The sequence below is a fragment of the Hippopotamus amphibius genome, chromosome X (genome assembly GCF_030028045.1).
Source record: "Hippopotamus amphibius kiboko isolate mHipAmp2 chromosome X, mHipAmp2.hap2, whole genome shotgun sequence".
NCBI lineage: Eukaryota > Metazoa > Chordata > Mammalia > Artiodactyla > Hippopotamidae > Hippopotamus > Hippopotamus amphibius.
The window spans coordinates 111008837-111034401 of NC_080203.1; the positions used below are offsets into that span (position 1 = coordinate 111008837).

Sequence of the window (25565 nt, forward strand, 5' to 3'; positions counted from 1 at the left end):
CATCTGGTTAACCCTTATAGCCCATGATGCCAGATTCCCAAATAAATGGCTACCATACAAAGGGTGCTTCCTACAAACACCTGAAACCCTCAGTCTGAGGGCTTTTGTCTGGCCTAGAGACCAGGCTAAATTTCCATGACTGGCAAGCTAGCAATGCTGGAGAGCTAAAGCTGCTAGAAGAAGCCCTCAGCAAAGAACAGGTGAAGAGGTGGTGGATAAATAACCCGTCTTCCTCTTCCCTTGGGTGTGATAACTCTGAGGGCATATCTACATTTTCTCCGAGTCCTCCAGTGGACCTAATGTCCAGTTGCTCACAGAGTAACTGGCTTTATAATACAAATTTTATTGGCTTCCTTCTCTTCCCCATATTACTTCCCCGTTTCTCTAGTGATGCTACCTTGGGGTCCACTTCTTGAGGTGACAAATCTAAGACAACCCTGTAGTTAGGTGTTGCTCTAAGCCCTCCATTCAGCTTCCTCACACACTGCTGCCAAATGAACTCCTTAAAACTCAAATCTGAGTTTGTCATCCATCTGCTTAAAGTCCTTCACTAGCTCCCTGCATCATTTAGTAAAAAGTTTTCACCTCTTTAGTTTTGAGCCCGAGTCCATGAACTGATATCATCTTAACTTGCGTAGCTACATCTCAGAACAACCCAAATCACAGGCACTTTGCTATAGTCATAGACAATCAGAAGGCATGTATGATGATTCTAGCCTTACACTATTTTCCCAACTCCTCCAAACCTCCTTTTCATCTAAGTTTTATTCCTACGTCAGAACTCAACACACATCTTCATCAAGGCTTTTCTGATTTTTAATCAAAATGACATGCCTCGTCTATATACCCATTACACTCTGTTCTTTCCTCTCTCACAACTTTTGTCATATTAGACATTAATTGTTGGCTAAATTAATTTTATTCTTCAAAGGACCGTAGGATTCTTGAGGACAAAGACTTGGCTTTGATTCTTACCCATCGCCTGGCCAAGAGGAGCTCTCAGAGAATGGTTAAATAATTATCTAGTTGGCACAATATCCAGAATAACTTTCTCTGTGGCATATAGGCCATCCTGGATCACTGTCTCCATCTCTTAAGAAAAAACTGAAGCTCCTGAGCCTAGCATTCCATCCGTAAACACCTCTCATATCTGCTCACAAGCTTCCTTTCTAGCTTCTTCTGTATCTTCCTATGCACGACTGTGCACTCTTCACTCCAGCCACATGCATCTGCTGTTCTTCCCTTCTCACAGCACCTCTTCCCAAATCAGCATTGTGTTCCTTCCACTGTATGATATAAAGTGTCCTTTCCATTTCTCTCTCAATAAAAATCCATCTCATGTAGCCTCAATGCATTTTGTGTATCCATCCCTGAATCTTCCTGATTACAGTAACACTCTGTCACCAGATCTCTAACAGCGTTTGCCATTCAGTGACACAGATAATTCTTTATGAGTCCATCTTCCCTGGCTGACTGTAGTATCTTCAGACAATTTGTGTCTTGTCCATTTTTCTTTCTATCCTCAGAGAAAACTGCAGGTCTGATGCTTAGTAGGTGTTCAATAAATCTTGTGGAAGGTACAAACAAATGAGATAAATATTCCCATTGAATTGCATTTATTAAAAAAAGTATATGCATGTTTGTATATACTTGTATGTCTGTGTGTATACTGTCTAAATAATTTAAAAGTTAAATAGTGGAAAACAATCTGAACATATATAGCCTGATATTTGATGATCAGATATCAGCAATGAATCAATTTTAAAGAAAACGATAGCTACCCTGTGGAAAATAATATTTTTATGTGAGCAACAGAGAAAGGGTCTGGAGCAGTGGACATAAATCTCACCTAATAAGAAAGTAATCCCAGAGATAAAGATTAAAACCTGTAATGACAAAAATACTTTAAGTCCTTCATCGTGTAAGGGCACCAATAAAAACTATAATTCTTTTAAGATCAGAGGTCTAGTTACTGCTCAGAGCAAACAAGTCTACAGGATTCTCACTGAAACAAAAGAGGGAACTCAGAGCTGCCAATTTTATAGCCTTGTTAAACCAGGGAAGCCACAAACAACTCTTGCTGATGAAGAAATTACAGCAATTACCAAAATTGTCAAGGGAAAGGTATGACAATATATAAAAATTTAATGGCTTGTCTTTAAGATCAGAAATTAATATTTGTGATAAACATCAGAGTCAAGGACATAGAGCTTTACACTCCAGAATTAAAGTTCTTAAACTCTAATTTTAGAGTAGTCATTAAGTACTGTTTAGACAAACAAAAATGTTATTTCCTCCAGGGGGGCTATTAGGATAAAGAGAGAGCTGTCATATTCACCTAATTAATGAAAACAACATTCAGAGATCAAGAAAGTCTGATATTTTCAAATCTTTACTTTGTAAACCAAAGCCTTTGAACAGAAATCCATAGCGTCAATTTTCATTAGAAGTACAATTACGTGGAAATTGCGATTTAGGAACTAAAACAACATTTTCATTCTTTTGTACAAGATACCTACATGGGATTTCTACACCATGCCAACAAGGTTAACACACAGGCTGTTACTCTGCACACTACTGGCTTCCTTAATTAAGAACTTTTCAAAAGGTTGAATAATCTGCAGTACTCATTCATTTGAAGATCACAGCAGTGGAATCTGAAAGGCACACTGTTATGTCTTTACTACCTATGATTCCATTTGTAAATTAAATTTAGATGAAGAGGTAAATAGTCTTTGTAAGAAATTAAATATGCAGTACATCTTTAACATTTTAGAAGGAAGATGTCGCCATTATATTCAATCATCTAATATTTTAGAAGAATGTATATAACTTGTATTCATCCACTTTCAATCTACTACAAGCTGGGTGCCATGTCAGGTACTGGGTGTCCTCCATTGAGACTCTTTATATTCCTACAATTTTATAAAGTACCTTGTTGTCCCTGAATTTCTATGGGATATGATTCCCTTAAAAGGATTGCTATTACCTGAATATCAATTCTGAAACTTAATGTGGATAAGAAAAACCTGGATGCATGTTCAACTGTCAGGTTCCCAGTCCTTGTTTCCCCAGAAATTCTGATTCAATAGGTATGTGGTAGGATCCAGGAATTTTTTTTAAACTAGCACCTCGGGTGATTATTAAAATCTAATTGTAAATCAGATCATAATCTGAGAAACAGTGGGTAGTAGTTTTCAACTTTTTGTTTGTTACAATTCTCTTAAAAGATCTTAGAAAAATCCTAGGTGTTTTAAGTTGACATCTACTTTTTCTAAGTTTAAAGAAGCTTATTTGTTTAGTAGGAGGGAAAATATTAAATATTATAAATATCAAAAGGATAACAGGAATAAATACATCATGCCATGATTTGAAGAAACAGAATTTTCTTTTTTTAAGAAAACTATTTGGGGGGCAATTATACCTATTTGGGGGGAAGACAAATATTTGAAACAACAACTAAAATTTACCCCCGGGTTTTATCATGCATCTTGAAAATATGATAGTCCTATAAAACATTCCAATTATATTTAATTTACTATCACTACTATATGTTATTTTGGCTCTTCTGAATTGAGTATACCAACTTGGATTAAGCTTCAAACTTATCAGAAATACTGTAAGACAGGCAGGAGAAGATCTCTGAGTTTAAGTGGCCTTGAGTTTTCAAACAAATATTTCAGACTATCCCTTTGTTTGGCACCTAAGCCTATTTTGAATATAATACATAATAATACAATTCCACTTCTGTAAAGTGAAGGAAGTGCTACTGTGTGTTATCAGGCAATTTTATACAAGAGTACATATGGAAGTTGAGGTTCTGGAGATGAAATCCCTTTAAACTACCTTTGTGGCACACCCCTTGGGAATTCTTTATGTAACCCCAGAAATATTTGGATTTCAGTTAGAGGACCAGGACTCTGAGAGTGAGCCTATACACCAAGTGGACTAGGTTGGTCTGTTAGCTGATCTTAAGGCACCCTAATCTTTTACTTCTTAAAAGCCAGGACATAAGTAATTACTGTGTGAAAGACTCTTTTCCAGAATAGACTTCCAGCCTAGCCTAGGAAGAGCCTCATCTGGCTTAATTCACTGCTGTGCTTCCAATGGCTACTCCAGTAACTGTGCAGATACTTAATAATCTACTAGAAAATTCATTCAATTCAGAATTAATACAGTATCAAAATCTCCTAGCCAATTCAACCATATCAACTTAGGTGCAACCAGTTACAAAGCTTCTTCAGTAACAGAAATAATATTCTTATTTTAATGTAAAATCATGACTAGTTTGCCATTTAGTGGATTTGATTACAGTGTCAAGACCAGAAAGACAGCCTAATCCTCAATATTAGGATAGACTGGGTGAAAATTTGTTGCCAGATTATTGTAATCATTCTTCAAATGCAACACCATCAAAATTAATTGAAATGGTAATTGTGTATAAATTGTGTATAAACTTTATTTGAAGCAAATAAAGGAAAGTCTCCCTGGAATATCAAGAACATAAGTAAATTATAAAATCTTTTTTAAAAAACTTTATTGAGGAGTAACTGACAAATATAATTGTACACATTTAAAGTGTACAATGTAATATTAGGCTTTTGTCTTTATCTAAGTTCTTAATACAGTTGTCTAATTACATTCTGAGAATCTCCATTCTCTCTGGTGGTGCTCTGGCTCTTTTCTATATTTGATCCTAGCTTACAAAATCTCCCTGGATTAATGTTTGTATGTGTAAGGTGTTATTTGTTTGTTTGTTTGCTTTTGCTTTTGTCTCTGATTTGTTCTGTTTCAGTTGTCAATTTCTGTTGGGTTTCTCTTTGAATATCTGATAGCACACTGGGGTTCTGTCAGGTCTTTCTAGAGCCTTATGTCCTAATGGATTCAGTAATTGTGTGTCTTATACATGTATGTGTTTCCTAGACCTAATATTCGTTTAATCCAATACTTGGACATTAGTCAGAGGCTTGGACAGTCTTCTGTAAACACCTCTATTGCCAGGACAAGCAACCCCAAAAGTTTGGACAACCATGAGGAAACAAAGAAACACCATGCAGGCAAAGGAGCAGGAAAAAAACCCACAAGACCAAATAAATGAGGAGGAAATAGGAAAAATGCCTGAAAAAGAATTTAGAGTAATGATAGTAAAAATGATACAAAATCTCGATAACAAAATAGAGAAAGTACAAGAAACAGTTCATAAGAACTCAGAAAAACAAACAGCAATGGATAACAAAATAACTGAAATTAAAAATACTCTAGATGCTATAACCAGCAGGATGACTGAGGCAGAAGAACGAATAAGTGAGTTGGAAGATAGAATGGGGGAAATAAACGCCACAGAGCAGGAAAAAGAAAAAAGAATAAAAAGAATAGAAGACAGTCTCAGAGACCTCAGTGATAACATGAAGCATACCAACATTCGAATTATAGGCATCCCAGAAGAAGAAAACAAGCAAGGGTCTGAGAAAATATTTGAAGAGGTTATAGTGGAAAACTTCCCCAACATGGGAAAGGAAATAATTAACCAAGTCCAAGAAGCACAGAGAGTCCCATACAGAATAAACCCAAGGAGAAATACACCAAGACACATATTAATCAAACTAATGACAATTAAACACAAAGAAAAAATATTAAAAGCAGCAAGAGAAAAGCAACAAACAACATATAAGGGAAAACCCATCAGGATAACAGCTGACCTTTCTACAGAAACTCTGCAGGCCAGAAGGGAATGGCAGGATATACTGAAAGTCCTGAAAGAGAGAAACCTACAGCCAAGAATACTCTACCCAGCAAGAATCTCATTCAGATTTCAGGGAGACATCAAAAGCTTTCCAGACAAGCAAAAGTTAAGAGAATTCAGCACCACCAAACCAGCCTTACAACAAGTGCTAAAGGAACTTCTCTAAGTAGGAAACACAGGAAAAGGAAAACACCTACAAATACAAACCCAAAACAATTCAGAAAATGGTCATTGGAACACACATGTCAATAATCACCTTAAATGTCAATGGATTAAATGCTCCAACCAAAAGACACAGACTGGCTGAATGGATACAAACACAAGACCCTTCTATATGCTGCCTACAAGAAACCCACTTCAGACCAAGGGATACATATAGACTGAAAGGAAAGGGATGGAAAAAGATATTCCATGCAAATGGAAGGCAAAAGAAAGCTGGAGTAGCAATACTCATATCAGACAAATTAGACTTGAAAGTAAAGACTACTAAAAGAGACAAGGAAGGACACTACCTAATGATCAAGGGATCCATTCAAGAAGAACATATCACAATGGTAAATATCTATGCCCCCAACATAGGAGCACCTCAATACATAAGGCAAATGCTAACAGCTATAAAAGGGGACATCGACAGGAACACAATAATAGTGGGAGACTTGAACACCCCACTTACATCAATGGACAGATCATGCAAACAGAAAATAAATAAAGACACACAAGCTTTAAATGACACATTAGACCATCTCGACTTCATTGATATTTATAGGACATTCCATCCAAAAATGACAGACTACACTTTCTTCTCAAGTGCACATGGAACATTTTCCAGGATAGATCACATCTTGGGTCACAAATCAAACCTCAGCAAATTCAAGAAAATTAAAATCATATCAAGCATCTTCTCAGACCACAATGCCATGAGACTAGATATCAGTTACAGGAAAAAAAACTGCAAAAAATACAAACACATGGAGGCTAAACAGTTCACTCCTAAACAACCAAGGAATCACTACAGAAATCAAAGAGGAAATCAAAAAATATCTAGAAACAAATGACAACGAAAACACGACAACCCAAAACCTATGGGACGCAGCAAAAGCAGTTCTAAGAGGGAAGTTTATAGCAATACAGTCCTACCTTAAGAAACAAGAAAATTATCGAATAAACAACCTAACCTTACACCTCAAACAATTAGAAAAAGAACAAAGAAACCCCAAAGTGAGCAGAAGGAAAGAAATCATAAAGATCAGAGCAGAAATAAATGAAAAAGAAAGGAAGGAAACCATAGCAAAAATCAATAAAACTAAAAGCTGGTTCTTTGAGAAGATTAACAAAATTGATAAACCATTAGCCAGACTCATCAAGAAAAAAAGGGAGAAGATGCAAATCAACAGAATTAGAAATGAAAAAGGAGAAGTAACAACGGACACCTCAGAAATACAAAACATCATGAGAGACTACTACAAGCAACTATATGCCAATCAATTGGATAACCTGGAAGAAATGGATACATTCTTAGAAAAATACAATCTTCCAAGACTGAACCAGGAAGAAATAGAAACCATGAACAGACCAATCACAAGTATGGAAACTGAGGCAGTGATTAAAAATCTCCCAACACACAAAAGCCCAGGACCAGATGGGTTCACGGGCGAATTCTATCAAACATTTCGTGAAGAGTTAACACCTATCCTTCTCAAACTCTTCCAAAATATTGCAGAAGGCGGAGCACTCCCAAACTCATTCTACGAGGACACCATCACCCTGATACCAAAACCAGCCAAAGATGTCACAAAAAAAGAAAACTACAGACCAATATCACTGATGAATATAGATGCAAAAATCCTCAACAAAATACTAGCTAACAGAATCCAACAGCACATTAAAAAAATCATACACCATGATCAAGTGGGGTTTATCCCTGGGATGCAAGGATTCTTCAATATACGCAAATCAATCAACGTGATACATTATACCAACAAATTGAAGGATAAAAACCATATGATCATCTCAATAGATGCAGAAAAAGCTTTTGACAAAGTTCAACATCCATTTATGATAAAAGCTCTCCAGAAAATGGGCATAGAAGGAAATTACCTCAACATAATAAAAGCCATACATGAAAAACCAAAAGCCAACATCGTTCTCAATGGGGAAAAACTGGAAGAATTCCCTCTAAGAACAGGAACAAGACAAGGGTGTCCACTCTCACCACTATTATTCAACATAGTTTTGGAAGTTTTAGCCACAGCAATCAGAGAAGAAAAAGAAATAAAAGGAATCCAAATTGGAAAAGAAGAAGTAAAATTGTCACTCTTTGCAGATGACATGATATTATATATAGAAAACCCGAAAGACTCTACCAGAAAACTGCTAGCACTCATTGATGAGTTTAGTAAAGTAGCAGGATACAAAATTAATGCCCAGAAATCTCTTGCATTCCTATACACTAACAACAGAAGAGCAGAAAGAGAAATTAAGGAAACTCTCCCATTCACCATTGCAACAAAAAGAATAAAATACCTAGGAAGAAACCTGCCTAAGGAGGCAAAAGATCTGTAGGCAGAAAACTTTAAGACACTGATGAAAGAAATCAAAGATGACACAAACAGATGGAGGGACATACCATGTTCCTGGATTGGAAGAATCAACATCGTGAAAATGACTGTACTACCCAAAGCAATTTACAGATTCAATGCAATCCCGATCAAATGACCAATGGCATTTTTCACAGAACTAGAGCAAGAAATCTTACGATTTGTATGGAAACGCAAACGACCCCGAATAGCCAAAGCAATCTTGAGAAGGAAAAATGGAGTTGGTGGAATCAGGCTTCCTGACTTCAAACTATACTACAAGGCCATAGCGATCAAGACAGTATGGTACTGGCACAAAAAGAGAAAGGAAGATCAATGGAATAGAATAGAGAACTCAGAAGTAAGCCCAAACACATATGGGCACCTGATCTTTGACAAAGGAGGCATGAGTATACAATGGAAAAAAGACAGCCTCTTCAATAAGTGGTGCTGGGAAAATTGGACAGCAACATGTCAAAGAATGAAATGAGAACACTTCCTAACACCATACACAAAAATAAACTCCAAATGGATGAAAGACCTACATGTAAGGCCAGACGCTATAAAACTCCTAGAGGAAAACATAGGCAGAACATCAAAGCAACACTTTTTGACCCACCTCCTAGAATCATGGAAATAAAATCAAGAATAAACAAATGGGACCTCATGAAACTTCAAAGCTTTTGCACAGCAAAAGAAACCATAAACAAGACTAAAAGGCAACCCTCAGAATGTGAGAAAATAATTGCCTATGAAACAACAGACAAAGGATTAACCTCCAAAATATACAAGCAGCTCATGAAGCTTAATACCAAAAAAGCAAATAACCCAATCCACACATGGGCAGAAGACCTAAATAGACATTTCTCCAAAGAAGACATACAGATGGCCAACAAACACATGAAAAGATGCTCAACATCACTAATCATCAGAGAAATGCAAGTCAAAGTCACAATGAGGTATCACCTCACACCAGTCAGAATGGCCATCATCACAAAATCTGGAAACCACAAATGTTGGAGAGGGTGTGGAGAAAAGGGAACTCTCCTGCACTGTTGGTGGGACTGTAAGTTGGTACAGCCACTATGGAAAACAATTTGGAGGTTCCTTAAAAAACTACAAATAGAACTACCATATGATCCAGTAATCCCACTCCTGGGCATATACCCAGAGAAAACCATAATCCCAAAAGAAACTTGTACCATAATGTTTATTGCAGCACTATTTACAATAGCCAGGACATGGAAGCAACCTAAATGCCCATTAACAAATGAATGGATACAGAAGATGTGGCATATATATACAATGGAATATTACTCAGCTATAAAAAGGGATGAGATGGAGCTATATGTAATGAGGTGGATAGACTGACAATCTGTCATACATAGTGAAGTAAGTCAGAAAGAGAAGGACAAATATTGTATGCTAACTCACATATACGGAATCTAAAAATGGTACTGATGAACTCAGTGACAAGAACAAGGATGCAGATAGAGAGAATGGACTGGAGAACTCGAGGTATGGGAGGGGGCGGGGGGTGAAGGGGAAACTGAGATGAAGCGAGAGAGTAGCACAGACATATATATACTACCAACTGTAAAATAGTCAGTGGGAAGTTGTTGTATAACAAAGGGAGTCCAACTCGAGGATGGAAGATGCCTTAGAGGACTGGGGCGGGGAGGGTGGGGGGGACTCTAGTTGGGGGGAGTCAAGGAAGGGAGGGAATACGGGAATATGTGTATAAAAACAGATGATTGAACCTGGTGTACCCCCAAAAAAAAATTAAAAAAAAGTGTACAATGTGATGACTTGATATACATGTGTATTGTGGAATGATTACCAATATCAAGATAATTAACACATCCATCACCTAATTATTAATTTTTTTAAAAAATGAATTTTTATAAGCATCAGTGATTATGGAGTCAGAGGACGCAGCTTGATTTTCAGTATTTCTAAATATTAGCTTTGTGGTCTAATATCCTTTCCACACCTACATTACAGGACTCTAGGCAAAATGTAAGAGTGTAATTTAAACATATTATAGGAAAGAGCCAATAAATGGTTTAATGTTACCATTTCAAAACAAAGGCTAAGAGCCACATGTGGCTATTTCAAATTAAATAACATTTAAAATTCAGTTCTGCTCTACTAGGACCATGAAGTGACCTTGTGAATGGAAGAGACACGCTAAGCACTGCAGTCTGGGCCTTGACAAACCCTGAAACTATCATACAAATTCAGGATTGCCTATCTTAAAATTACTTTACATGGGAAAACAAACTATCTTACTTAAGCTACTTTTCTATAACATGAAGTACAACTAATGATGTGATGTTGCTTTAAACTGGCGTTTTTCATTTCTTTATCTTTTTTTCTTTTTTGCTTTCAGGCCAATATAAGACACTTTCCTGAAACCACTGGACCATACTTCAGATGTTACTCATTCACTCCATAACCCTGACTCTTTTAAAGGACTATCTCTTATGACATTCATGGGAGAAAATGGGATCTGTAATTACGAGAGATAATGAAATCAGTTAAGTGCTTATTCAATTACCTCTTTTAAGTTTTTGTTTTATAACCTCAGATTCTATATCATGAAGCAGTTACTAAATGGAGACCTGCCTGAAAGGCAGAAATTCCACTGTAAAATTTGCATAAATCTAGGCCACAGCGACTGATGAGAAAAGTCTTACTGATTCTTCACCTAAGCGTTAGAGAAGATGAATATATGGAGTTTGTATGTAACCTAATCGGAGTAAGCTGGTTGTCTGTTCATTTCCTGGACAATGAGAAATTTTCTGGGAACCAGCACTAGAAATATTTGAAAGAGCACAGATTTGTCCAGCTAATTCTTCTTCAGGAATGTTGATGAGCTAACTCTATAATTGGTTGTGAGTGAATCTGGGCAGAAGGAGAGGCTATCGAGGGCAGGATGTACATGCATATGTATATGCTGGGTATGGTAGTATTGGGAATATTAGTAATTCTTAATCCTTTCAGAAATTTTAAAGAAGGAAGGTTGTGGAAATAAAAAAATAGAAGTTTTCTCAAGAATGTGCATTATTCATTCAACAAATACTGACAGGGTGTTTACCACGTGAATAGCAAAAATAGGCTATTGAGTCATTTCAGTATATGTGGAGGGATGCTTCTTGGTGGTGCCAAAATTGGCTACTAATTTCCCCTCAATATCTGTTTCCTCTTCTTCTTCCGTGTACCAGATACTTTTGGTATCCCACTCAGAATTTCTTCACCAGCTGTTGTACCCATACCTCAGCTGCTATGGGTGTTGCCTGGACAAAGCTCACGCTCGTACCCTTTTCTAGAGACTCACCTAGAGCCACCTGGATAGTGATGACTGTGAAGTCCAGGCCCTGCCCCCTTGCTTCAAGGGAGGATAAATTCTGTGGTGCGATTTATGTTCCACGGCTCCCTGTGGGACCAAGATGAGTCTAGCCTTTTGAAAACTCATCTTTCCCTGGCTTTTACTCCTGTAGGTTTACTGCTCAGTGCACTCATCAGTAGATCATTTGCGCAAGAATCCCTGTCTTGAGCTTTTCTTCCAGAGAAACAAATTTAAGATCCTCAGTAATAGACCTCTATGTTGTTATCAGGTACATGGGTACTACTAATAAAAACCACATAACCCAGCCACCGCTACAGTTTGATGTAATTATGTGGACAAGTTCTAGCCAATGAGATGTAAGAAGAAGTGATGTAAATAACCTCTGGGTCTGTTCTTAAAAGTGGTAAGGACCATGTTCTTTGTTCCTTTCATTACATACTGCTGCTTATAATAACATGGATATGGTGGGCAGAACTTCATCTTGGAAAATGAGGATGAGGACCATACCCCAGGGAGAACAGAGTGGAGATAGAAAGACTTGAGGCCTAGACAATTCACAGTTAGGCAGACATCATGTAAGTTCGAAACTGCCTACATTCAAAATTTTCTTTGAGCAGAAAGCTTCTCGTTTAAGGCACTGCTACTTCTAAGATTTTTGTTATATACAAATAACCTGTCCTCAAACCTGACAGCTGATCAAAACATTTTTCTTTGCTCAGATCTCAGTGGTCATATGTGCATAATCAGAGATGCAAAGATGAACAAGATGTTAAATCTCTGCCCTTAAGGAGCTAATGGTCTAAAGGAAAAGAAATTAAAAAAGAAAAAAAGGCTAACAAGTAGACTAACATAGAACCTAGAATGGACCCCAGACCTCTTCCTTTATTTATTCAAGTGTTGTGTCAGGGAGCAATGGTGGGGGACTCTATTTAAGGCTTTCCTAGAGTAACAGCCTAAAGTCAAGGCAATCTTATTTCTCAAGACCCTTAGATTTTGTGGTGAAAAAGTTTAGGTTTGTACTGGAAAACTACTAAGACGTGCCTCTTGCTATTTTTTTTCCTTTTATTTGTTTCCCATAGCAACATCCAATCAGGCTCTCAATATCCAATCAAGCACCATCTCTGATGTATTTTTAACTTCCAAAAGTGATCTTGAATCTTTTTTTTTCCTTGCTATACCTACCATTAATACTCTAACCATAGTCCCCATCACTTCACAACCTAATTATTGTAAAAACCCCGTGTCTGTTTTCCACGTTCCAATTTCTGTAAACATTCATATACTTGCTGCAAGATAATTCCAGAAAAACTGCTTTCAGCTTTCCATTCCTTGCTTTAGTGTTAGCATCTGTTTTACCCTTCTTTACGGCCATCCCTCACACTATCACCTACAAAACGCCATTTTCCAATAAAACTGATCTAGTCACTCTATTACGAATAGACTGTGGTGTTTTTCTTTGTTAATAACAGCAGTTTCTACTGTTGGTTTAACTATTTGCAGTTTGCAAGGCATTTTCTAGATTAGAGGTCAGCAAATTTTAGCCTGCGGGCCAAATCCACCCACCACCTATTTTTGCAAATAAAGTTTTATTCCAGCACAGCTGCACTCATTCCTTTATGTATCAACTGTGCCTCTGTCCTGCTACAACAGCAGAGTTGAGTATTTGCAATAGAGACTATATTGTCTGCAAATTCTAAAATTTTTACCGTATGGCCCTTTACAGAAAAAGTTTGCCAACCCTTGTTCTACATCATTATTTACTTTTTCTTATACTAGTCTTCAGGAGACCTTTCTGGCAGGGAGTGTTTTCTCCATTACACTTTCCCTAGCCATGTGTTTATTTTTCAAAGTCCTGCTCAAATCACAGGCTCTTCGCGAGCCCTTCTAAGAACAGTCTCTTTATTGTCTTCTCTACAGTCATTAGGTTATTCTTCCTATTTTTCTCTTGGGAACCACATACAAAATTAGAAAGAACCTTGGATAATCGTATCTTCATATTCAACTTTTTCACTTATCCTAAACTTTGTTAATCAGCTGCTATTACTTTATTAGGCCTATTCACTTTAACTTTCTTACTGCACTAACATTAGCAGTTAGTCTTTTTTTTTGAGAATATTTTTTTACAAATAAAAAATAAAAGAGTACAAAAGTATAACCACCAATGGTCTTGCTGGATTTTCAATGGCCTCTATGCCGGGCACATATATTGTTTGCAATTTTAAAATTTCCTCATGGTAATTACCACTTATGTCATATCACAGACATTCAGTAGTGTTTGTGAAATATGGTAAATGTACATGTTATAGCCATGACTGAAAAGGGCTCAGTGATTTATTTTACCTAAAACAGAAAACATAAAAGGATACATAAGAACACAGTATTAAACTTTACGTGCCTCATTATTTTACAAATGTATCTTTTCTTCAGTACCCAACCTATTCCATATTAGTTTGATAGTTTTTGGAGAGAACTAATAAGTCTCTGTCTTCCCTGAACCTGCCACCATTGATTTCAATGAGTTTTCAAAGCTTTCTCATGAGACTTGGAAAGATAAGACAAAGCTTTTCTTAATCCAGTGATCTAAACCACCCCATCATCACTTCCATCACTTGAGCAGAATTTATTTTATCTTCTTAGTATTTTTTAAAAAATGCCTGTTATGTTGCAGACATGTATTTTCAGGATGATTAAAAAAATCAGTAAATTGAATAGGCAATTCACAAAGCTCTAGGCTTTTACTTCCAACAATTGGGTTTGTTGTTTCTGAAAAGAAAGCACTCAGAAAGACAACAATCTGGCTAATTATTGCCATGTTCAAAAACAGTTAGATCCTTTAGAAAACATCTTCAAGTCTCAGACATGGAAAGAAGGGTAAACTTTAGTATCTGTTCTAGGTTGATTTACCACCTCAGCATGATCTCCAAGCATTATCAGAATTATGCACTAGAAATTCTTTTTGAGGCCTATTATGGCAAGAAACACATGTTCCCACCAAAAGATTATAGAAAGAGTAACTGATGTGCAGTTCTACAATGTCGATTTATCATCTGTAGAAGACACTGCATCCAGACTTGAAACTTTATTTTAAAGACTTTCAATTGTATATGGATTTTTTAAAGGACTACCTTATGTAAACTTAATTGCATTTTTTATAACCTATAAATTATAGCTGATATTCTCACGGGTATATTGTGGTTTCAATTAAGAGAGGCAGTTTAACAATTAGGAGACCAAGACTGTGAAACTACTTTAGGTCCTTGAAACACATACGCATGTGATCATTAAGATTTCTGGATAGGATATGAAATACTTATATGGGCTCTGATTGTCCTGAACAAATGAAGACTCCTTGGGGCATAAATGTTTAAGATTTTTTAAAACGATGCTGACATTATTTATCCTTTGATCCAAGAATGACTTGATTTTTAGGTAATGATCACATGAAACAGTAATAAATATTAAAATTATAGTCTCTCATACACAGTAAAATTAATGAAAACTTATTTCCACTACACCTATAGCTGTTACTTGTTGGTCTTTTAGGCCTAATATATTATTACTGTTTACTTCCACCTGGTGACAGTGTTTTGGAATACCAAAAGTCATGATGGAGGATAAGCAGTTCATCACTGGTGTTAATTTCAGAAAAGAGATGTCATAAGAAATGGAATTTTTTTTTTCATGGAAAATGATAGGAATCAGAAAATGATGTAATTTTGGCTATGCCAATGTTTTCCACAAGACATTCTAAGAACACTAACCCCAATCACTGATTATTTTATTCAGTAACTATTTTTTTGGTTGCATTCTCAATAACAAACACTATCTCTCATTGATTCTGAGGGGAAATCGCATCAGTGATAAGAAGTTTGTGATACAGCACACACTCTATCATCCAGAGAAGGTTGCTTAAAAGGTCTTAGAGGAAAACCCTAAGATACTTAGCTATGAAGGTGTATGAGGCATACACTAAGACCAGCCAAGCAAAGGGGTTTCTAAGAATCTGGTGCACTGTCTTCCAGTCCCCTGACTTGAAAGTAGAGAGACACTGGTCTTAAATATACCTGTGGGTGTGGCCTCTGCTTAATGGAATAGATTACAATTTAATACATAAAAGGCTCACAGCATTTTAAGGAATACTACTAGTTTGTTGATAAAGTTCCCATTAAAAAGAGGCCTCTGGGCCCTTAACTTTCCATGGAAAAGAAGAGGATGGACCTAAAAGCCACCGAGAATGACTCCTACTAGGCAGACCTGGGCCCTAATGAAAAAAAAAAACTGCTGACGTGTGCCCAGCTAAACTGTAGAATTGCTATGGGTCAGTAACTGCTCTGTATCTCTCACATATTTTGAATAGGATTATTTAGTTTAGTTGTCTTATTCCTGTCTGACCATAGAACGCTGGATTCTAAGGGTTAGTTAACAAGTCTTTCTAGCTCACAGACTTTGGATCAAAAGGAGCCACTCTTGAGCAGTTGTACGCAAGAACTAAGCATGAAGAACTTCATTCACACATAGGTAATGAGATCCTGCCATTCTGGCCTTATCTTGAGGTCATAATAAGACTTCGGGGGTCTTAGGAATGGGGTAAGTGTATTTTGCATATGTAAGGGCATGGATTACTAGGGGCCAAATGGCAGACTCTGCTGTACTGTTATTTTGGTGATCCTACCAAAAAGCCACATCTTGTGGAATTCAAGCTCTTTTAAAGTCTCCTCCATATTAGCTCTAGACTCAGCTAATGGGATATTAGTAAGCATGATACAAAGAGATGAATTAATGAACTCAACAGACATTTCTAAGGGTAGACTGGACAGGTGTGAGTAGCAATTAAGGCAAGGTGAAGAACACTAAGGAAACAATGCAAACTGATAATTTTCTAGCTAGTGTTACCGGAATGATAGTGATTCTATCCATCAAAAAAAAGGAAGGAAACATCTGAGGAGGAGATAGTTCTGTTGAGGTAAGTATCGAAATGGATTTTAGTACATGTTGAAGTTGGTGTGTCTTTTGGACAAATAGGAAGAGGGGACTATGAGGAAAGTGAAAATATACTTCCGATGCTTGTGAAAATGTTTGGAATTCTTTTTTTAGTCATCAATAAATATTTATTAAGTCAAGCTAATGGAATAGATAAGGACCGGGGAGCAGGGACTGACAAGCTGACTGCACAACAGAATCATCTGATATCTGGATTTAACAAATCTGAGGTGGTACAAAGGCATCGACAGTTTTTAAAAGCTCCCCAGTTAATTCAAATATGCAGCCAAAGTTGAGAGCAACTGATGTAGAAAAATAGAGAAAGTTGAAAACAAAATTCTTGTAAACGCTAGCATTTAAGGAAAATTCAAAGTAAGGGTGTTTCAAGGAAATTTACTCAGTTATCTATCAGAGAGTTAAGAATGGAAGTGGTAAAGGTCATTGTTAAAACCAAGAGAGACTCAGAGGATCTGGCAATTTGAATTTCTTTGGCCCTTTCAAGTAAAATTTTAATAGAGTAGCAATGAAGTCAAACTGTCTTTCATCATCTCCACTCTACTACTAAACCCTTCCAAACAGTTTTTATTTTGGTTTTTGTATTTTTCAGTTGCATAATTTCCATCTGTTTCTTTTTATATCCTATTTTTCTTTGCTGAGATTTTCCATTTTTTTCCCATCGGTTTCCAGAGATTTTGTAGTTACTTGCTGAAGTATTTATACGATCGTTGTTTTAAAATTTTTGTCAGATTCATCTCACTGTTGGTATATTTTCTCATTAATGTTGTAATTTTCCTGACTCAGGGTCAGGTCGGTGAGTTTTTTTTGTTTGTTTGTTTGTTTGTTTGTTTTACTATATCCTGAACATTTTAGTCATTATGAGAATGTGGATCTTATTTCATCTTTTTTTAATAAAGAAAATCCTCCTATTGAAATGTAACATGAGGGCCAAGTAGATATGTATGTCCAGCTTCCTCCTCAGCCATGCTGACATGTTCCTGGTGGAAGTGTGGCACTGACACACGCTGTCTTGTTGCCTACAGCTGGGGAGTCAGCTTACTTCCTACTGGGCCCCACTGACACCAGAGGAGGGAAGGTAGACAATTGGATGCCAGCTAGCCCTACCTCCCACCACCTCACCCTGCCTTGTTGATGGTAGAAGGTTTGCTCCCCATTGAGCCCCACTGATACCAGGGAAGTGGGGTAAAGCCTAGCAGTGCCTAGCCTTGCCTCATAGATTCTTACTGCAGCCAGCTGGGGGTGGAGACTCAGGCTGTCACTAGATTCCACGGACACTTCTCTTGCAGAGGATTATAATTCCTGCCTAGTTCCTCTGGGTGAATGATGGAAGGTCAGGCCCCACTCGGGTGTGCTGACTCTACCATAGCATGGGGATCACATGATTGCTGCCTGCTTGTGCCAGGCGGGGGATGGAAGATTAGCGCCCTGCTGGGGCCTGCCAACATCATCTGGTGGGACAATTGGCGCAGAGTGCTCATGTCATTCCTCAAGTCCTGAGGGCCCTAGACAATCCTTCTTTCCACCTTTCACAACACTTGCTATGCTTGTTTGTTGAGTTATAGCCAGCCTTTTCAGTTGTAAGGGGGAGGACGGCAAGGAAGGCAGATACTCCATCTTGGCAGAACCCCATTCTATTTTAAACTGTGACCACAGTATCTATAACAATTGATTGTATGGCTTATTTTCTCTGATGCAAATGATGTGAAGGTAAAAAAAATGTTTTTTTAAAAGTCTTTGTAATTTTAGCATTAGCATATTACCTAGCGATCAGTAGATTTTTCTGAAATGGCTGACTGAGTAAATGGATTTAACTGAGTACCTTTTGATACATGCTTAATATGTACTTTCAATGAGAAAGAAAAATTATTTAGCCTCTAAAGAAACAATCAAGACTTGGACAAAGGAACTAGATACTAGATAAAATACATTATATATATATATGTGATTTGAAAAAGTACGCTTTTAGAAACAAATTAGCACACAAAAATCAATTATACTTCTAACTGCTAACAATGTACATGTTGAAAATGAAATTCAAAAGGCAATATCATTTATAAACACAAAGAAAATGAAATATTTATGTATAAATTTCACAAAATGTGTACAGGATTGTATGCTGAAAAATATAAAATGCTGATGAAGAAACCAAAAAAGAAATCCTAAATAAATGGAGAGACCTACTGCATTCATAGATTGGGAGTTTCAAATAGTAAAGACAATTTTCCTCAAATCAAGCTATATAGGTTTAACGCAATTCCTATCAATATTCCAGTATAGTTTTTTGGAGACATAGATCAGCTTATGCTAAAATTTATATGGAGAGGAACAGGCCCTACAAAAGCTAAAAGAATCTTGAAAAAGGATAAAGTGGGAGGACTCACTCTATTTGATATTTAGTCCTACTATATAGCTATAACTACACTAACCAAGACAGAGTGGTACTGGCCAAGGGACAGACATATAGATCAAAGGTATAGAATACTGAATCTAGAAATAAACCCACACAAACATGCCCAACTGATTTTGAGTAAATGTGCAAAAGTAATTCCTTGGAGGAAGCTAAACTTTTTCAACAAATGGTGCTGCAGCAACTGGACATCTATCCAAAAAAGCTAAACTCTAACCACAATAAACCTTATATAAATATTAATTCAAAGTGGGTGAGAGACAAATGTAAAATGTAAAGCAATAAAACTTTTGGCAAAAAAAAAAAACAATAATTTTAAAAACGAGACAAAATTTTCAGGATCTAGGACTAGGCAAAGAGTTCTTATATTTTGTACCAAAAGCACAATCCATAAATGGAAAAAAATAATGAATTAAATCTCATCAAAATTAGAAATTTTTGCTCTGCAAAAAAGCCTGTTAAGAGAATGAAAAGACAACCTACAGAGTGGCAGAAAATACTTACAAACCACATATGCAAAAAAGGATTAGTTACTAGAATACATAAAGAATTCTCAAACTCAACAGTAAGAACACACATAATCCAGTTACAAAATGGGCAAAAGATATAAACAGACATTTCACTGACGAATAGAGATAGCAAATCAGCACATGAAAATTCATCATTAGCCATCAGGGAAATGCAAATTGAAACCACGAGATATCATGATACACCAATGGGTATGATGGAAAACAGTGACAATATGAAATGCTGTAAGCATGTGGAGAAAGTGGATCACTCACATGTTGTTGGTGGGAATGTGAAATGGTATAGCTACTCTGGAAAATAGGTAGGCAGTTTCTTATATGACTAAACATGCAACTATCACACAAGTCAAATTCACTCTAGGGCATTTATCCCAGATAAATAAAAACTTATATTCATTAAAAATGTACATGAATATTCATAGAAGATTTATTTTCAATAGCTCAAAATGGAAACAATCTAGATGTCCTTCAATGAGTGAATAAACACTGTGATAATGTCCATACCATGTAATGCTACTTAACAATAAACAAGAACAGACTACGGATACGTTCAACAACTTGGATGGACTTCAAAGGAATTACGTTAAGTGAAAAGCCCAATTCCAAAAGGTCACATACTATACAATTCCATTTATAAAACATTCTTGAATTGAAAAAAATAGATATGGAGAACAGATTAGTGGTTGCCAGGGATTTGGGACTGGGTGGGGCAGTGGATATGGACAAAAGAAGGGATTCTTGAGCTGATGGCATTGTTCTGTATCTTGAATGTCTCACTGTCAATATTCTGATTACGATTTTGTACTACAGTTTTGCAAAATGTTACCATTGAAACTTGCTAAAGGATTCATGGAATCTCTCTATATTACTTCCTGCAAATGAATATGAATCTACAAAATAAAATTTTAGTCAAAAAATAGGGTGCCGAACAACTTAGTATGTTACAATTTAGGGGGGCATTAAATTGCTTACACGAGCACCAGTTAGCTATGCAAATGAAACTGCTAATAGGGCATCACTTGGAAGAGAGGGATTAAAAATTTGGGAGTCAGGAAGAGAGAAAAATTTCACTTTTTAAAAAGTAAACTTATTCTTTTAAATGGCAAATAAAGGAAAAGAAAATAAATAGTTACACAGCTTTCCTTCATTCATTTTTTCATGTAAAAATAAACATTCAAGAAGGAGAAAATTGAGTAAAAAGCCAGGTACTATGGAACAAAGAAATATGTGGTATTATTCTATCCAAAATAGCTACTTATAGAAGGGAGTAGGAAAGTTCTTGTTCATTTTACTGAGAGTAATCTTAGGTGTTTCCATTATTTATACCGTTGACTTGTACGTATTTAGGTGCAAATGCTGTACATGAAAACGCTTCTTAAACATTTTCATCAGTAAGTTAATAACCCAGAATACTTATCAGAAAGACTAGAACCTTTGAGTAGCAGCTATCATTTTCAAACTTCTAAAACCCTTTGTAAGTGGATTATTTAAAAACTAATCGTGACAGTTTTGTGGTCTGATTGCTAACAATGTGCCAAAATGTCAATGACTCAACTAACAGCCCTGGGCTCCCTTCACGTCAACACCAAGGCATCCTATTTAAACTGCTGTTTATAATGATTTTGAGTCCCACTTTCCAAATTGGTAAAGGGAGCCAGATTAACACTAGCTTCAAATCAATTGGAACACTCGCATTCCAGTGACAAAAGCATCTTTTCCTGCAGTTTATCGCTTTCTCTAGAATACAACTTGACACTTATAGTACTTGAAGGTATTTGTCTTTTAGTTTCACCTTCCATTAAAATGTAGACACACGAACATATGGCAAATGTCACTGTTTTTGAAATCTTGTGACCTTCACTCGTTACTGAAACTATAAATTCAGAGACGTTTTAGCATAGTTTCTCAGAGCACTGCATCACTGTGTATATTTAAAGACATCAAAGCATCGCAACTTCAGTGCTTCAGAAACTCAGATTACTAACATAAACACAACATTATTTTCCCATCAACAATAAATAACAAAATTAAGTGTTAGACTATGGACATTTAGCTCAATTCTTATCTCAGATAAATGAGGACACACATTTGCCTATCTTGACGAATCACCTCTACACATGCATCAACAATCAGAAATAATGTTTTTCTAAATGCAGTAGATATGAAATTAAATAACTATTTGCCAAGTAAGAATGGCCAGTCCAAACAGTACTCTCTAACTCTATTTAGTATGGCAATTATTTGTCAATGCACCTACAAAAACTTTACTTCTATTAAGAGTTATGTTTAAACATAAAAGAGTTTGATTCCCCCTTTTTAAGGGAAAGAACAAGAGTTGGCAAAGGAATAGTGCATTTGTTCTTTTATAATTCATTCAACATTTTCCCCAAGCAGAACTTTATTTGCATTCATTTATATTTTCCAAAATTAACTCTGACTTATATGTTGTCAGTGTTAAAAAGATAAAAGTTATGTTTAACTTTCATGTGGCTTTGACCTATTTTAACATCTTAACACACCTGTAGCCATGATCCTTCATAGAGGTTATTCTTAGAGGCTGATGGTGAACGGGAGACACAATTCTTTTTTTTTTTTTTTTTGTAATTTAAAAATAATGTTTATTTAAATTCAATTAAACATTATTTTATGTATTATTTTAATACAACAATATTGTTATTACACTATGTTTAATATAATACAACATAAACAATATTTTATGCTTATTCTCTGACTAAATTTATTTCAAAAAGTATCTCACTCAGTAAAATGGTATTCCTATAAGAGACACAATTCTTATGATAGAGGAGTAACAGCTGCCAATTAGAATTTCAGAAGCAGAAGTTGAATTTTGATTTGAAAAAGACACTAGGTGATTCTGAGACTTTCTCCAAATTGAGAATCAACTGCTTTAGATCTGGTTTTATTTCTCTTAATAAGTCTAAATAGGGACACAAAGAAATAGATTTAAACACACCCTCTATATGCCTGTACCCTGCTTTGTCCCTGTTCTTATAGTCTAATGACGTCAACGATCATTCGTGCAGGGTGTGATTCCCAGTCCATGAAGGGCTAAATGCTTAAACTGAGATTTTTAACTGCTAATGGATATTGTCTCAATGTGTCATCATTAAGTATATATGTCTCTTCCAAAAGCAGACAAAGATGTGTAGATGTGTGATGGGTTTCTTTGTGGATTAAGGGCACAGGCTTTGTTATTTACTTTTGCATTGGCCCTGAGGGACCCAAAATATTTTTGTATTGACTCAGCAGTTTTAGTGGACAAAATGATCTGGAATGTAGCCTTCGTATTCCCTAACATGGCAATGCTGCTTTCCTCTTCCTGTGCACATACACGTTACCTAAACCATCTTTGCAGTTGTGTTTGAACCAGAGATATCTGTGCTCTATCTGTCTGTGAAGGGCAATAACAAAATGTGACAACCCATTTAGCAATCAACTATGCATCCTTTCTGCAAGTCTTTGCTTACATTTTATTTGCAACATTTCACCTCCTCTATAAATTTTATTTCATAGTCTTTAGTAATTTCTGGCAACATAAGTAGATACCCAGATGGTATCTCTTTTCTCCAGAAGCCAGAAATAATGTCTCAATATAAATTCCAATCCCATCTTTTTATGATTTAGATTCTAAATTTTAGAAAGCAGCAACACACACAAATATTGAGACAATACCTTGAGGTGAAAGGGATAGCAGCAAAATGTAGGTATAAGAAAGCAACATGTGATATTATGGATTCAACAGTAACAAAATTAAAAGGATACCTGATGACACAGGCATAAAGACCACTGTCCTGCAGTAATGTTGGCCGGAACCAAATGGAGTCCTCTTCCTTGCTCATTCTACTTCCATCAAAGGCTATTGGTTCTTCAAAGTCTCCGGGACCAGAGCTTTTGTACCACATCAAACTGAGTCCAGCACTTTGGGCTAGGGAGTAATTGGCTCTGATATAACCATAAAAGAGTGCACATTTGATTCGAACAGGCTCTCCCACCAAAACTTGGTATTTCTTGATATCGACAGACCAATCTGTGCATCCATCAGCTATAGTTGAAAAAGACAGAGAAAGAGAAAGAGAAAAAACGTTAGGGCAAAATGGAAGCAAATTCGTTCACTCATTCATTTATTCATTTAACAATATTTATTGAGCATCTATACTGGACAACATTCTTCTCTAGGCACAGACGATGCAGCAATGTATAAAATTCAGACGGGCACTGAAAAGTAACTTATCCAACTAACAAACAATATATTCGTCACTTAGCTTGCTTCTGCTGATATTTATCCTTAGTTTAAATCAGTGTGATAGTTATTGGCTTATGGATTTCCCACTCTAAATCCACATGTTTGCCTGTTCTTTGAACATGGATCTGGACCTGTGAAATAGTTTTCCTTTGCTAGCTGGCACTGATGCTTTGTTAGTAAAGGGTGCTGGAGAGAGACTGCAAAGGAAAGGGTTTTGCTCCCTGGTTCCAGCATGCTTGCTTGGAAGGCTCTTGCAGTGTGCAAGGTTTCTCCAGAACCTGGCTCCTGCAGTGGGCACTTCAACAGGACCCAGGTCCTGCAGTGCATGATAGCAGCTTTATAATTTTTCAGCAGAGCCTCAGATGAGACACCTTCTCAAGAACAGCTTTCCCAGATACCTTAGAGGGCAAGTCTCTGTCCAATTGCAGAGGGAAGACTTCCAACCAGTTCTACCAGTGTGCCACCTCAGTGGCTTCTGCCATTCAGTAAGCCATGCATTTTCCCAGTACGGTTTTGATCTCACTCTGCAAATGGGAGGATAGGGGCTTTTCCTTGTGAGCTCTGTCTCAGCTAGGGATAATGGCAGCCATTCCTCTATTCTTTACCATTATCTTTTGTTACGGACTGAATGTTTGTGTCCACCTAAAATTCATATGGTGAAGCTTTAATCCTGAATGTAATGGCATTTGGAGGGGAGATAATTAGGTTTATACAAGGTCATGAGGGCAGAACCCTTATGAAGAGACTACTGCTCTTATAAGAGGAGATACCAGAGCTTGCAATCTCTCTCTTTGTCCTTCTGTGTACTTATAGAGAAGATGCCACGTGAGCACACAGCTAGAAGGTGGCTGTCTGTAAGCAGGAAAGAGCGCCCTCACCAGAAACCAAATCAGCCAGTACCTTGATCCTGAATTTCTCAGCCTCCAGAACTGTAAATTTCTGTTGTGTAAGCCACCCAGTCCCTGGTATTTTGTTATGGCAGCCTGAGCAGACTAATATATTGTTGTTTCTTACTATTCAATCCTTCATTACTCCAATAACCTGTTACACTGAAAAAAAATCTTTACATAAGCTTTCCTTGTTCAAATTTGTGTGTTTCTTCTCTCAGATTGGACCCACACTGAAAAAATGAGGAATAAGTGCTGTACAGCCAAACAAGGCAGAAAGAAATACAACAAAAGTGGGTCATGCTCTAGTAGGGATTTCACAGCCAGAGACAGAGGTAGACGGTTACTTTACTCTGATTTCTGGGAGCATCAGGGCAAGTGCAAAGTCGAAACCATGGTGGGAAATGGAGCTGATGGGGTGGGGACTAGCTGGATTTTCTGTGTTTCCTGGAAGTATCATCTTCCAAATGGCATGTTGGCACCATTAATCACCTCTTTCCTCTACACAGAAACACACAGACACAGACAAAACAACAGGTCACCACAGGACAGATACATCACCATTATTATTATCATGAAGAAGTTGTGGATTTCCTGCCCAGAGAGGGCAGCTGCTTAACATCTAGCAACATAATCAATCTGAGATAGCTCACAGTATACAAATGCTGAGCAAAAGGGCAAAAACCAAGAAAAGAGGATCTCTAACAGCAGTAGCAGCTAAGTACTGTAAACAAGATTTAACTTGCTAGAGATTAAAAAGAGGGCAACCTGAAGGATCTAAGAACAGGAAAAATAATGTAGAATTCAAAAG

The 25565-nt window shown here is 36.7% G+C and overlaps 1 protein-coding gene across 1 annotated transcript in view; it reads right to left on the reverse strand.

Moving 5' to 3' along the window:
* Positions 1-25214, reverse strand: part of IL1RAPL1 (interleukin 1 receptor accessory protein like 1) — a 626403-nt gene extending 601189 nt beyond the window's left edge. The window contains exons 1-3 of the mRNA XM_057717680.1: positions 25107-25214; positions 24473-24509; positions 23387-23666 (exon numbers count right to left, since the gene is read on the reverse strand). Of these exons, the coding sequence (XP_057573663.1) occupies positions 23387-23666; positions 24473-24509; positions 25107-25214 (425 nt within the window). The remainder of the gene's footprint in view (positions 1-23386; positions 23667-24472; positions 24510-25106) is intronic.
* Positions 25215-25565: the final 351 nt, after the last annotated feature.